Source organism: Pelodiscus sinensis, chromosome 21 (genome assembly GCF_049634645.1).
Source record: "Pelodiscus sinensis isolate JC-2024 chromosome 21, ASM4963464v1, whole genome shotgun sequence".
NCBI classification, from domain to species: Eukaryota; Metazoa; Chordata; order Testudines; family Trionychidae; genus Pelodiscus; species Pelodiscus sinensis.
The window spans coordinates 6,153,388-6,168,425 of record NC_134731.1 but is presented as its reverse complement, the minus strand read 5'-3'; the positions used below and the strand labels follow the sequence as shown (position 1 = coordinate 6,168,425).

General features: G+C 41.3%; 1 protein-coding gene across 7 annotated transcripts in view; it reads right to left on the bottom strand.

The window, feature by feature from the left end:
* Positions 1–15,038, bottom strand: part of BRIP1 (BRCA1 interacting DNA helicase 1) — a 250,280-nt gene that overhangs the window by 189,601 nt on the left and 45,641 nt on the right. For all 7 annotated transcript variants that reach the window (XR_012897052.1, XR_012897053.1, XR_012897055.1 and 4 more), the window contains exons 9-11: positions 12,924–13,145; positions 11,791–11,990; positions 8,888–9,020 (exon numbers count right to left, since the gene is read on the bottom strand). Coding sequence is in view for 1 of the 7 variants with exons in the window: in XM_075904714.1 (XP_075760829.1) it covers positions 8,888–9,020; positions 11,791–11,990; positions 12,924–13,145 (555 nt within the window). In the remaining 6 variants the exon portion in view is untranslated. The remainder of the gene's footprint in view (positions 1–8,887; positions 9,021–11,790; positions 11,991–12,923; positions 13,146–15,038) is intronic.

The following is a 15,038-nucleotide window of genomic DNA, read 5'->3' as shown; positions in this document are numbered from 1 at the left end:
AATGAGAATATAACAGTAGGGATCTATTATCGACCACCTGACCAGGACAAGCAGTGAGGAGTCCTGTGGCACCTTATAGACTAACTGAAGTGTTGGAGCATAAGCTTTCATGGGCAAAGACCCACTTCATCAGATGCATGTAGTGGAAATTTCCAGACGCAGGTAGAAATATGCAGGCCAGAATCAGGCTGGAGATGACGAGGTGGATCCAATCAGGGAGGATGAGGCCCACTGAGATATCACCAATGCATTGTAGTTCTTCCAGAAAACACCATCCTAGCCACCATGGATGTAGAGGTTCTCTGCACAAACATCCCACATGCAGATGGAGTACAAGCTGTCAGGAACAGTATCCCTGATGATGCCACAGCACAACTGGTGGCTGAACTCTGAATTTATCTTCACACACAACTATTTCAGATTTGGTGACAATATATACCTCCAGACCAGTGGCACTGCTATGGGCACCCACAGGGCCCCACAATATGCCACCATTTTTATGGCTGACCTGGAACAACACTTCCTCAGCTCTTGTCCACTTACGCCCCTTCTCTACCTATGCTACATCGATGACATCTTCATCATCTGGACCCATGGGAAGGAGACTCTAGAAGAATTTCACCACGATTTCAACAGCTTCCACCCCACCATCAACCTCAGCATGGATCAGTTTACATGGGAGGTCCATTTCCTGGATACCATGGTGCAAATAAGTGACGGTCCCATCAATACCACCCTATACCGAAAACCTACCAACCGCTATGCTTACCTGAATGCCTCCAGCTTCCATCCCAGACACACCACACGATCCATTGTTTACAGCCAAGCACTGAGGTACAACCGCATATGCTCCAACCCCTCAGAGACCTACACCTAGAAGATCTTCAACAAGCATTCTGTAAGCTACAATACCCACGTGAGGAAGTGAGGAGACAGACTGACAGAGCCAGACGTGTACCCAGAAGCTTCCTGCTATGGGACAAGCCCAAGAAAGAAGCCAACAGAACACCACTGGCCATCACCTACAGTCCTCAGCTAAAACCTCTCCAACGCATCATTAGTGATCTACAACCCATCCTGGACAATGATCCCTCGCTTTCACAGGCCAACCTGAAGCATATTCTCACCAGCAACTACACACCGCACCATAATAACTCTAACTCAGGAACCAATCCATGCAACAAACCTCGGTGCCAACTCTGCCCACATATATACGCCAGCAACACCATCACAGGACCTAACCAGATCAGCCATACTGTCACTGGTTCATTCTCCTGCACATCTACTAAAGTAATATATGCCATCATGTGCCAACAATGCCCCACTGCTATATACATCAGCCAAACTGGACAGTCCCTACGTAAAAGAATCAATGGACACAAATCAGATATTAGGAATGGCAACATACAAAAACCTGTAGGGGAACACTTCAGTCTCCCTGGACACACTATTGCAGATCTAAAGGTAGCCATCCTGCAGCAAGAAAACTTCAGGACCAGACTTCAAAGAGAAATTGCTGAGCTACAGTTCATCTTCAAGTTTGACACAATCAACTCAGGATTAAACAAAGACTGTGAATGGCTTGCTAACTACAAAAGCAGCTTCTCCTCTCTTGGAATTCACACCTCCAGATCAGCTACTAGAAGTGGGCCTCATCCTCCCTGATTGGATCCACCTTGTCATCTCCAGCCTGATTCTTGCCTGCATATTTATACCTGCCTCTGGAAATTTCCACTACATGCATCTGACGAAGTGGGTCTTTGCCCATGAAACTCATGCTCCAACACTTCAGTTAGTCTATAAGGTGCCACAGGACTCCTCGCCGCTTTTGCAGATTCAGACTAACACGGCTACCACTTTGATAACTGACCAGGACAGTAATAGTGACTATGAAATTCTAATGAAGATTAGAGAGGCTATCAAAATAAAGAATTCAATAATAGTGGGGGATTTCAACTATCCCCATACTGACTGGGTGCATGTCACCTCAGGACGAGATGCAGACACAAAATTTATTGATACCTTAAACAACTGCTTCTTGGAGCAGCTGGTACAGGAACCCATGAGGAGAGAGGCAATTCTCAATTTAGTCCTGAGTGGTGCGCAGGATCTAGCCCAAGAGGTAACTATAACAGGACTGCTTGGAAATAGTGACCATAATATAACATTTAACATTACTGTGGTGGGAAGAACACCTCAGCAGCCCAACACTGTGGCATTTAATTTCAAAAAGGGGAATTATGCAAAAATGAGGAGGTTAGTTAAACAGAAATTAAAAGGTAGAGTGACTAAAGTAATATCCCTGCAAGTTGCATGGAAACTTTTCAAAGACACCATAATAGAGGCCCAACTTAAATGTATACCCCAAATTAAAAAACATAGTAGAAGAACTAAAAAAGAGCCTCTTTGGCTTAACAACCATGTAAAAGAAGCAGAGAGAGATAAAAAGACGTATTCTAAAAAGTGGAAGTCAAATCCTAGTGAGGTAAATAGAAAGGAGCATAAACACTGCTAAATTAAGTGTAAAAATGTAATAAGAAAAGCTAAAAAGGAGTTTGAAGAACAGCTAGCCAAAAACTCCAAAGGTAATAAAAAAATTTTAAGTACATCACAAACAGGAAGCCTGCTAAGCAACCAGTGGGGCCCCTGAATGATCAAGATACAAAAGGAGCACTTAAAGACGATAACGTCATTGCAGAGAAACTAAATGAATTCTTTGCTTCAGTCTTCACAACTGAGGATGTTAGGGAGATTCCCAAACCTGACCCATCCTTTGTAGGTGATAAATCTGAGGACTTGTCACAGATTGAAGTCTCATTAGAGGAGGTTTTGGAATTAATTGATAAACTTAACAGTAACAAATCTGTTACTGGTACTGATCAACGGCTCAATGTCAGGATGGTGGTCTGTTTCTAGCGGAGTGCCCCAAGGTTCAGTTCTGGGACCGGTTTTGTTCAACATCTTTATTAATGACCTGGATGAGGGGATGGAGTGCACCCTCAGTAAGTTTGTGGATTACACTAAGCTAGCAGGAGAGGTAGAAACGCTGGAGGGCAGGGATAGAGTACAGAGTGACTTAGACAAATTGGAGGATTGAGCCACAATAAATCTGATGAGGTTCAACAAGGACAAGCGTAGAGTCCTGCACTTGGGACGGGAGAATCCCAAGCATTGTTACAGGCTAGGAACCAATTGGCTAAGTAGCAGTTCTGTAGAAAAGGACCTGGGGATTACAGTGGATGAGAAGCTGGATATGAGTCAACAGTGTGCCAAGAAGGTTAATGGCATATTAGATTGCATTAAGAGGAGTATTGCCAGTCGATCCAAAGATGTCATTATTCCTCTTTACTCAGCTCTAGTGAGGCCACATCTGGAGTATCATGTCCAGTTCCATGCCCCCAATTACAGGAAGGATGTGGATGCATTGGAGAGGGTCCAGCAGAGGGCAACCAAAATGATTAGGGGGTTGAAGCATATGACCTACGAGGAGAGGCTGAGGGAGTTGGGTCTATTTAGTCTGCAGAAGAGAAGAGTGAGGGGGGGTTTGATAGCAGCCTTCAACTTCCTGAAGGAGGTACCAAAGAGGCTGGAGAAAGGCTGTTCACAGTACTGATGGACGGCAGAACAAGGAACAATGGTCTCAAATTGGGGTGGGAGAGGTCCAGGTTGGATATTAGGAAAAATTATTTCACTAGGAGAAAGGTGAAGCACTGGAATGGGTTAGGTAGGGAAGTAGTGGAGTCTCCATCCCTAGAGGTGTTTAAGTCTCAGATTGACAAAGCCCTGGCTGGACTGATTGAATTGGGATTGGTGGTGCCATGTGGACAAAGGGGATCCAGTAGATATAGTACACTTAGATTTCCAGGAAGCCTTTGACAAGGTCCCTCACCAAAGGCTCTTATGTAAATTAAGTTGTCAAGGGATAAGAGGGAAGATCCTTTCATGGACTGAGAACTGCTTAAAAGACAGGAAACAAAGGGTAAGACTAAATGGAAATGTTCAGAATGGAGAGGGGTAACTAGTGGTGTTCCCCAAGGGTCAGTCCTAGGATCAATCCCATTCAACTTGTTCATAAATGATCTGGAGAAAGGGGTAAACAGTGAGGTGGCAAAGTTTGCAGACGATACTAAACTGCTCAAGGTAGTTAAGACCAAAGCAGACTGTGAAGAACTTCAAAAAGATCTCACCAAACTAAGTGACTGGGCAACAAAATGGCAAATGAAATTTAATGTGGATAAAGGTGAAGTAATGCACATTGGGAAAAATAACCTCAACTATACATATAATATGATGGAGGCTAATTTAGCTACAACTAATCAGGAAAGAGATCTTGGAGTCATCGTGGATAGTTCTCTGAAGACATCCACACAGTGTGCAGCGGTAGTCAAAAAAGCAAACAGGATATTAGAATCATTACAAAAGGGGATAGAAAATAAGACGGAGAATATCTTATTGCCCTTATATAAATCCATGGTAGGCCCACATCTTGAATACTGCATGCAGATGTGGTTTCCTCACCTCAAAAACAATATACTGGCATTAGAAAAGGTTCAGAGAAGGGCGACTAAAATGATTAGGGGTTTGGAACAGGTCCCATATGAGGAGAGATTAAAGATACTGGGACTTTTCAGCTTGGAAAAGAGGAGACTAAAGGGGGATATGAAAGAGGTATATAAAATCATGAGTGGTGTGGAGAAAGTGAATAAGGAAACGCTATTTACTTGTTCCCATAATATAGGAACTAGGGGCCACCAAATGAAACTAATGGGCATCAAGTTTAAAACAAATAAAAGGAAGTTCTTCTTCACACAGCACATAGTCAATCTGTGGAACACCTTGCCTGAGGAGGCTGTGAAGGCTAGGACTATAACAGGGTTTAAAAGAGAACTAGATAACCTCCATGAATCTAAGTCCATTAATGGCTATTAGCCAGTATGGGTAAGGAATGGTGTCTCTAGCCTCTGTTTGTCAGAGGGTGGAGATGGATGGCAGGAGAGAGATCGCTTGTTTATTACCTGTTCGATTCACTCCCTCTGGGACACCTGGCATTGGCCACTGTTGGCAGACAGGGTACTGGGCAGAATGGACCTTTGCTCTGACCCAGTATAGCCGTTCTTATGTACGGTGTTGGGCGGGGGGAGGAGAGCCAGCTTAAAAGTCGGTTCCCCAGCACCGTCTCCATGGTGCTCCTCTGCTGCCTGTATCAGAGGCAGGCCGGAGGAGGGAGGGGGGAGGTGACATCAGGGGAGGCTGCTCAGGGGGCCCCTCCCCGCGGACAGGAAATGCTGCTGCCAATTGTATTGACTACACAATTAGCCAGATAACCACAATTTAACATCCTTAGTCTATACAGGGAAAGCCCCACTTTTCTGGACAATTGAGAGGGTGATGTCTGACCTGAGGAACCATTCATGACAGAAGGAGGACTGACTGAACTGATCACCTAGCTAATTCCTCACTCCCAGGACGTCTGATGCTTGTATGTCTCTCAAGTTGGCGATGCAAAATTCCCAGAACTCTAAGGGTTCCTGGCAGAAGAGAGAGGAGTGAGCACCACCCAGTTTGTTTATATAAACATTGCCATCATGTTGTCCATGACTCCCACACATCAGTACCCTGAAGATGGTTTTTGAATGCTTGGCATGCCAGCAGATTGGTCTCAACTCCCGCACACTGATGTGCAGAGACAATTCTACCTGCAACTAGGGATGTTAAAATGGAGTTAATTGACTAGTCAAATAGTCAATGGAATTTCCATCAACTACTCAACCAGTTGATAGGCACTTCCACATTCCTCCTTTGAAAGTACAAGAACCCCCACTGGGGCTCTTGCACATTTCAAAGGAGGAATGCAGAGCTCTGCGTACGGCCTGGGGCCAGCAGGATGTCCCGCTGACTCCGGGCTGCACGTGGATGCCTGCTTTGAAATGTACAAGAGTCCCCAGCGGGGGCTCTTGTGCATTTCAAAGTCATGAGCCCAGGGTCAGCGGGGGACTGACCCTGCGTTCTGGAGAAATGCCGCTCGGAACCCAGGGTTAGCTGGGGAGTCTTCAGCTGACCCTGGGCTCCACGGCACTTTGGCGTTTTAAAGGGGCAGTGCTGCACAGCTGAGCCGCAGATCAGCTGTGTAGCAGATGCCCCTTTGAAACGTTGCCTTGGGGTTTCAAAGTGGCAGCACCTAACAGTGGATCCCTGGCTCAGCTGTGCGGCGCTGCTGCTTTAAAGTATCCCTATTTGAAGTATATCACAGAGGCAATAAGGGAGGGGAGGGAAAGAGAAAAATCGACTAGTCAACAGACTACCCGATAAGCAAATGATTATTGTATAGTCAACTAGTCCTTAACATCTCTACCTGCAACCACAGGCCCTGGATTCTGATGCTGCCTAGATGCACTTCCCACCCCATGTTGATGCTTCCATGACCAATAACTTGGTAAGTTGTAGTTTTGCAAAGGAGACTCACGCACAGACTGCTTGTTGCTGTAGCCACCAACATAAAGACTGGAGAATGAGCAAGGGTAAGGTAACTATCCTGTCCAGTGGGTCTCTGCTGGGCTTGAAAACTTGTGCCAACCACATCTGGAAAGGTCTGAGACGAAGTCTGGTGTGTTGGACCATATATGTACACACTACCTTGTGGTCCAGTAACTTAATGCAGTTTCTTAATGGAGTAACTTAATCCAGGCTGTTGTGGGAAATTGTCAGATGTTCTTGATAATGAGAGGGTTTGGAAGCATGGCTCTAGCTGGAATGCCCTGGCTAGAGTCAAGTCCAACAGAGTTCCTATGAACTCTATTCTCTGCATAGGGACTAGAATAGATTTGGGAATGTTTAATGATGCCCAGTTTGAGGAATTTGCATAATTGCGTCTGAACGCTATTTTGAAATACCCTATTTCGAAATAAAAATGCTGTGTAGACGTGGTTATTTTGAAAAAACAACAACTCTTCTTTTGAAATAACCGTTTAACCTCATTTTTTTAGGAGTAAGGATTATTTCGAAAGAAGGGGTTTCTTTCAAAATAACCGCGTCTACACTGTGTTTTTTTATTTCAAAATGGGGTATTTCGAAATAGCGTCTGGACTCAATTATATAAATGAAGCGTGGGAAATTCAAATCTGCGCTTCATTTGCAATTTTGCTTGGCTGCATTTGCATTCCTCTCTCAAAAGAGGAATGCAGTGTAGACATACCCTTTGGGGTCAGGAATAGAAACAGGCAGGGGGCTTGAAGGGCTTCCTCTAGAGCTCAGGAATTTGGATTCCTGGGAATTTTAACGTTGCCCTTGAATCTTTTAGGCTGTGCAAGAGGAAGTGACCTCAGCAAATAGCCCCACACAGTCAGAGGGCAGGTTTTGATTGGTGTTCTGGACCTCTGGGGGTGTATCCAACACCTATAACCAGACACTGCGCCTCATAGTGATTGCTAGCTGAGTCCAAAGCAGCTTTACTCCTGAGAAGTCAGGAGATCATCAGTGCTGACATATCCTGTGATCTGCAGTGCTGAGAAGGTGTCAGGAACAAGATCTGTACCAACTGCATACTGAGACCGACAACTCATCACTGGAACCACAAAACTAGACCATGGAGGGGCAGAGCCCTCTGGTTCAAGGGAATGATATTGCAGCAATGGGGAGCTGCACCATAGCGTCATTGGCTTCCCTCTCTGCTGGTTCAGTGATAGTGCAGCCATTGGTGCCACAAAGGCAGAAAGTGCTGGAGCCATCATTGCTGATGATGACAATGCTGGGGCTGGGAGCTGGGCCAGGGAAAGTGCTATCAAAACTATTAGATCCCATGTGGCCTCAAGGTGTCAGGTGTCAATGGAAGGTTGATATCTTCCTCAAACTCCTCCCAAGAAGGGGAATCTAAGAGTACCAGACTCAATGGTACCAAGAGCTGAGGACCAGTCTGTGGGTGCCCCGATGCTGGTATTCCTGGACCAATCCCTATCTACCTTCTTTTTCTGATGCAGCACCAGGGACACACACTCCACGCTGCCTTTTGAACCAGGGAGCGGTGCTGGTGGGAGGGATGCTTCTTCGGTGTTGAATCATCCTCAACGGAAGCCCTGCATACAGTTGGGGCTGTTGCTGCTTCCAATGTTGGCTGGGGGGCGGCGGGGGGGGTGAAAGGGTGGCGCGAAGGGCTTCTTCCATGAAAAGGAGCTTGTACTGGCAGTCTCTCTCCTTTTTTCTAGATTTAAAGCTTCTCCCAAAGGGACACTTGTCAGTTTTGTGGTCCTCTCCGAGGCACTTACAGAATGATGTGTGCAGATCGCCCTTGGGCATAGGCTTCCACAACTCTCATAGGACTTAAACTCTGAGAACCCACAGAAGCTCATGATATATTTGTTAGTCTCTAAGCCACCATAGGATTGCTCATTGGTTTTTGCATAAATAAGCAAACACTTGGCAAAGCAAAACACTACAACTGTTTCAGTGACAACCACAGACGGTAAGAAGGAATTGAGCAGGAGGCAGGTCAGCAGCCATAGAGGGGCTCCACAACTGACCACAAAAAAATACCACTAGGGTAAAAACCTTCCAATAATCATACACTTAGCTTGCACGCACACCTATTAGAATGGACATAATCAATCGCTCAAAGAAGAATAGTGATAAGACCACTGTAACAAGGTCAATGCTGGCTACTTTGAAAATAAATTACTGTAATAGATTTAAAACTTGATTCATCACTTCCATTTTACACAAGTCTGACTGCACTAGGTTCAGTGGATTTACTTTTGATTTTCATCAAGTACACTTTAAGACAGCTTTGAGAAACTAGACTTGATTTAGAAAAGTACACGTAGTATATGTGCATTTAAAAAATGAAACCAAATAATATTATGAATATTAAAAATAATTTTATAACATAAAACTCTACCTGTAAAATAGGAAATGTAGCATTGGTTATTCCCATATTGTGCAAAATGGTGAGCATTTCCTTTCCACTCCAAACTTTACAGGATGTCTCATATCCCCTTTCTTTAAGCTGACCAGAGCTTTCCTTTAACCAACTGCAAATGAAGAAAGTAAGAGTAATAGGAACTGTAAATTAACCATGCATTAATTTCAGTTATCTTGTATGATAGTTTCCAGGGAGCTCAGTTGAGTAAACTTCACAAATTGCACCATACTCCTATGATATTATAATAATTATTTCAACTTACTACCTTTAATCAAATGGTTGAGGCTTCTGCATTTAAGGTCTGATTTTGTTCTCCTTTGTAAGTTTTATACCTTTGAACTTAATTAACTTTAATTAGACCCACTTCTGATACAGGCTGGGGAAGTCTGAGAAAAATCTGTCTCTTAATTTTGCTATTCTCTCCCACCCATGTGTTTTTAACTTTATTTTAAAAGGGCATAACATACAACTTGTTTCTTTAATGTCTGAAGAATGTATAGGAAACATTTGTGTAACCTTGACCAATGGTTATGTGAAGCTATTAGGCTTCACAGGCCATTCATTACCTCTGTAATTGGTATGAATACAGAAAGTGTGACAACCTGCACCATACAGCTTATTGCTCTAGGTATTTCCCAGATTAGTTAAATCAGCCTAATTAAACCACATCTCTTGCCTCCTGTCTTTCTTCCTCCATGTCTGGAACCAAGAACATTATAAGCCACATCCCCACTAGAGGAATTGGCAAACCCTTTCAAATGTAGGAAAGGGTACTAAAACAAGTGCTTTCCAGACTCAGATCTCAGACTTTTTTAAAAGGAATATAACATTTTTCTGGTCCCAATTTTTCTGGTATAAAAAGATATTAGTAATTATTGGTCATTCACACCCAGTCTCTTGTTTTCCACTCACTGCTTTCCCTGTAGTTGGCAGATTTGACAAGAGAATCAACCTGAGTTTTTCTGATAAGGTTAAAAAAGCTGGAGGCAGTCAAATCTCCAGTCTTGTAGCTTCCTCTTCTGCTAAGAAGTTTAACATTTAAAGACTCAACAAAGGAGAATTAGTAGCCACAGGGAAATTGCTGAGTCTCAGTAGCACACAAATATTAATCCTCGGCACCCAATGTAGAAGAGAGTTAAGTTGAAGATATACATAATCTCTCATGTAAACAGGAATTTCCTAAAAGAGCAACACTTCCTAGACCAATATTATAACAAAATGCTTGGCCCAAATGTAATTGAAATAAGCTCAGTTATTGTAAACAAAGCCACTGATTTCTTATTTCTTATTGCATTTCCACTGTTTCTGTCCTTCCAGACAAGTTTCTGATGGAGACAATTGCTTAATAGGAATATTTGGACATGCACAGTGGGATACCAGTTATTTATATTATATTAGCAACCACTATGTACAGCACTGTATAATCAAAACACAAAAGAAAATTAAATGGTGGCAGGTGGTGGAGCTTGGCTTCTTTTTTATTTATTTGACTTGTTCAACATCACATAGAAACTTTGTAGCTATAGCAGCAGCAGCAGAAAAAATTGCATTCTCCCTTATAGCTCATTGGGAATTTTCTATGGAATAATTTTCTGACATAAAATTAGCTTTCTGAAAATGTTAAAATGTGCTGCAGGAAAATGTTAATATTCTGTCAGAATATCATCCACCTCTCCGTAGTCACAAGGTGCCCAGAGACTATGAAGGGAAGAGATGATGAGGTTTATAAAAAGGGAGGAGAGAAACTGAATAAAGAAGTGTTATTTATACCTTTGCATAACGGAAAAAAAATGGGGGTCACCCTATGAAATTAAGAGGCAGAAGTTTTAAGATAAACACAAGGAAGTAACTCTTCACACAATGCATAATAAACCTGTGGAACTCACTTCCAGGGGATGCTGTGAAGGCCACAAGTATAACTGGCTTCAAAAATAATTACAAGTGTTCATGAAGTAAAGAATCATAATAGCCATTAGCCAAGGAATGAATACAATCCCTTACTCTCAGTGTCCCCAACCCTCTGATTGCCATAAGATGGGCCTGGACAACAAGGTATAAATCACTTGATAAATTGCCCTCTTTTGTTCACTCTGAAGCATCTGGCATTGGCCACTGTCAGAAGATAGGATACTGGGCTAAACAGACTATCGGCCTGCCCTGGTATGACCATTTTTATGTTCTAGATTCCAGAAGCTGCTCCTAGCAGGTGAGCTGCTGGAAGTCTGGGCAGTCTTGTTGACAGGGTCCTCAAGACACCCAGATTATCCAGACAACTGTGGACACCTTGGAAACCCTTCTAAAAAAATAAAACACAAAAGTTACTTCTATTTTTTTTTCCAAAACAAAATTTTGGAATTTTTCAATGTCAAGAACTTTCAATTGTTTGTTCCATTTTAGAATGAGGTTTTTCCTTAAAATTTCAGAATTTCCCATAGAATGGCAATTCCAGTTACCAAATCAGCTCTGGTGGCATTCAACTGCCTTTACCACAAAACTCTGCTTTCTCTTCCTGCATCTCCCTGCTTTCATTAATCATAAATCTTCCAAATTCTGCAACAAATAAGGAAGAGGTTCTACAAGCAGAGCTTCATTCACTACACAACCATGACTCAAATCCCAAAGTACTATCCGTTCTGTGCACTAAACAGACAGCCCCTGTAAGGGAGAGGGAAAAAAAAACAGTATTGCATAAGCAACCAGAATTCTGGCATTTCTTATCTTAAGTGCTTAACCCTGCAACCTTAGCATTCTTTCAATGAAGGAAATTTTAATTAAAAGCTTTTTTTTTTTTTTAATTATGCAATGTGGCTTCTAATACACAATATTAATAAAAAACTATATATAATCAGTAGTGTTGTTTTTTTTAATATAGGCCTTACTTTGTCAGACTGTAGCACACGGCCCGCAGGGGATCATGATCCTTCCGCCTAATGTTGTTGATGACCATCATATCAAGTTCTTCTCGAGCAAATCTCAGCTGAGTTTCTGTAACACTGTAACTGGCTGACTCTCGTGCACAATCTTCAATGTTATGAGCTTCATCTAAAATGACTATTTGGTCTTTTAGGTTAATCTCCATCTGCAAAAGACAACAATTTTCCAGTAAAACATAAAGCGATATACATAAATGAGTAACAACAGCCGACAGGTTCATCTTTTTTTTAAAAAATTGGTCCAGATTGTTTCAGTTGTGCAAGCAACAGGAAGTGATTTTTCAAGGTTTGATTGAATTTCTATCATGGAGGTATTAGCTAGATTTTTCACTGAAAACTGAAACCTGGTGCCAGCATAAACAACAGAATTTGATCCTTACCTGTAAATACTATGGGGACTGAGAGTTTGTAAAGTGTACTTTTATGGTTGAAATGTGATTTAATAAACAAAACAAAACAAAAGCATTTTCACTTTTTATGCCCTTCTGATGCCCCCATGCCTACTTTTTGTAGTTATGCCATCATAAAAGTTTCTTTTCTGTTGTGTGAAAAATCCACACAACTGATTAGTTACCATGGAAAACCAATGAAACTGACTGTTATCTGAGGTACTATCATATGATCAAACTAAGGAAATTGCAGAATAAAAGAAAAATATTCTTTAATCTCTTTAATTTAGACATTACTTGCATCAAGAGCAAGAACTGAAACAGGAGTGTGGTTTTAAATGGACCGTGTCTCTATCACATTCTTTATTCATTTTACTTTACCTTCAGTCAATGCAACAAACAAGATAGAGGGATTGTCTATTCTTTCAACATTGCTGTGGCACTATTGTAGTACTTAGTGAAGATACTATTTGGGCTGATGGGAGAGCATAGACACCCATCTTCCCAAGAGGCAGTAGCAATGTTGATAGGAGAAGCCCTCTAATCAACACAGCACCATCCACAGCAGGGGATAAGTCGGTATAAATATGCTGTGCAGGGGTGTGGATTTTAGTTACACGGATATATGTTCCTAGTTTAGACAAAACTCTACATACATACATACATACATACATATATATATATACTTACACTCTCTCTTATTTGTGCATCCAGCAAGTAGTTGTAAGGACAAAATACAATATCTGCCCCCACCATGAGTTCTCGAGCTGCAAAATAGGCACATGCACGTAGCTTCTTTCCCAGGCTCACCAGATCTTCTATGTCCCAAGCCTGACACTTCTTACGTGCGAACTGTAGAGCATGATGTTCACTAAGTTTATGGACACCATGGTAGTAAACACAGGAGCTGCCCTAAAAGTAAGTTGTGATTTTGAAAAAAAAAATGTACTAAAAAACAATGGTGCAAATGAACTTACATTTTTTGTAAAAACACAGAAACAAAAAAACCCTAATTTTGCAATTTTTACTTCACCTCTATCACTGTGGTATACTGTAAAAGTTAGTTATATTTTGGACTATAACAACAACAAGTATAATGCCTGAAACAAAAGTGCATTTTAGAATTTTGCCCCAGTGAACCCAAAGAAATTTTTAAGCTATTTTACAAATAGCAACCTGGCAGTGGAAAAGGATGAGAGAGATTCCAAATAATGAACAATTAATTAATAAATACAAATACATATGATTAATATAATTAGGAACCACAGAAAATAACATAATATGGCACATTCGCATCCACCTACCAGTATATCAACAAATTACCAACAAGAAATGTCTAGTGAATTTAAACCATATTTGCATCCACCTGAGCTTGTTCATTTGCTTATGTCTCCACTGTGTTGATAGCTCAGGAGGGTGTCATTAACAATCAAAGCAAATAATAGCGGCTCTGCTCATGACTTTGACCGCAGTCCTTCAGGTCCTAAGGTATAACTGAACTACTATCATTTCTGTTCTACTCTGAGTATAATTTAAAAAAAAAAAACTATAAAGCTAGCTGCTGTGAATTCTCTCTTTTCTTCTATGAACTTTTAAGTAAGCAAAACTACAAGAAGGGAATAATCCCTGGAAATATATACTTTAGACTAGAGGCAATTAAGGCCACCTAGTCATACATAGACTGATAACATGAACAGGAAAGCCCATCTCTTTTTAATAGTGTAACACAACCCTAAGGGGCAAATTGTCAGTTGAAGTGTTATCATACTTACTGCCTTTTCGCTCACAAATTGTCAGTTATCAACTCACTTCTATAATACAGTCTTGGTTAACAGAGACACCTACAGTAACAGGTAATTGGCTCTCATTACCACTACTACTTACCCTTACGGCCTGGGAACATAAAAAGCAAATGCTCACTTATACTTGATGAATGCAAAGTAAACTTGAAGCCCCAACAAGACGACAAAACAAACTAGGTACTGTATGACCATATATCCTTCAAAACAATATGCCATTGGGACAACAAAAGCTGTTTCTATCAGCTTATTTGCTTTAAAAAAAAAAAAAAAAAAAAGAGTCTGAGCTGTACATAAGAAACCAGCAAAGAACTTTTACTGGATGAACATACTCACAATTATTAAAACCTTTAACTTAGTATTTTTGGCATATGGCTCTGAATTAATCTTCCAACTTTTATGATCAATGTATGTGTGATGCTGAAATATATTAAAAGTGACCAAAGGAAACAAAAAATGTGTGTTCTTTTTCAACTTCCTTACAGGGAAGGCAGCTGGAAAAAAATTCTACTTGCCTCACTACTATCAGTATCAAGAGGTTTTGTTGCAGGGTTTTTTATGCTTTCAGAAAACTGGAATGAGAGTTTCTCAGCTCACAAATGAAATAATAGGAAAGGGAGGGATTGAAACCTGCACAAAAAACTTTTCTTTTAAGTATTTGTCAGCGCTTGAACTAATATAAAATGCTATAAAACAAAACGGTTTTAAACAGTGATCTAAAATCCCATCTCCACTCAATTTCTTAAGGTTTAGTCTCGTTCAATCCAACATACAGCCAAGGCAACTATTTTCTTATCCTCCACCAAAACCAGGAAAACCTGATATTTCTAATGGGAAAAGAAGCAGAAACACAGTACTTTTTGGAACAGTCATTTCAGGACCTCAACATTCACTATGACGCAGCAAAAACTGGGTTATTTTTGTTAGGCTTTGCAAATTACCTGCAAATCCTAAATTTGGTTAACCAAGATGACAAACACATTATGTTATCATCAATAAAGCTTAT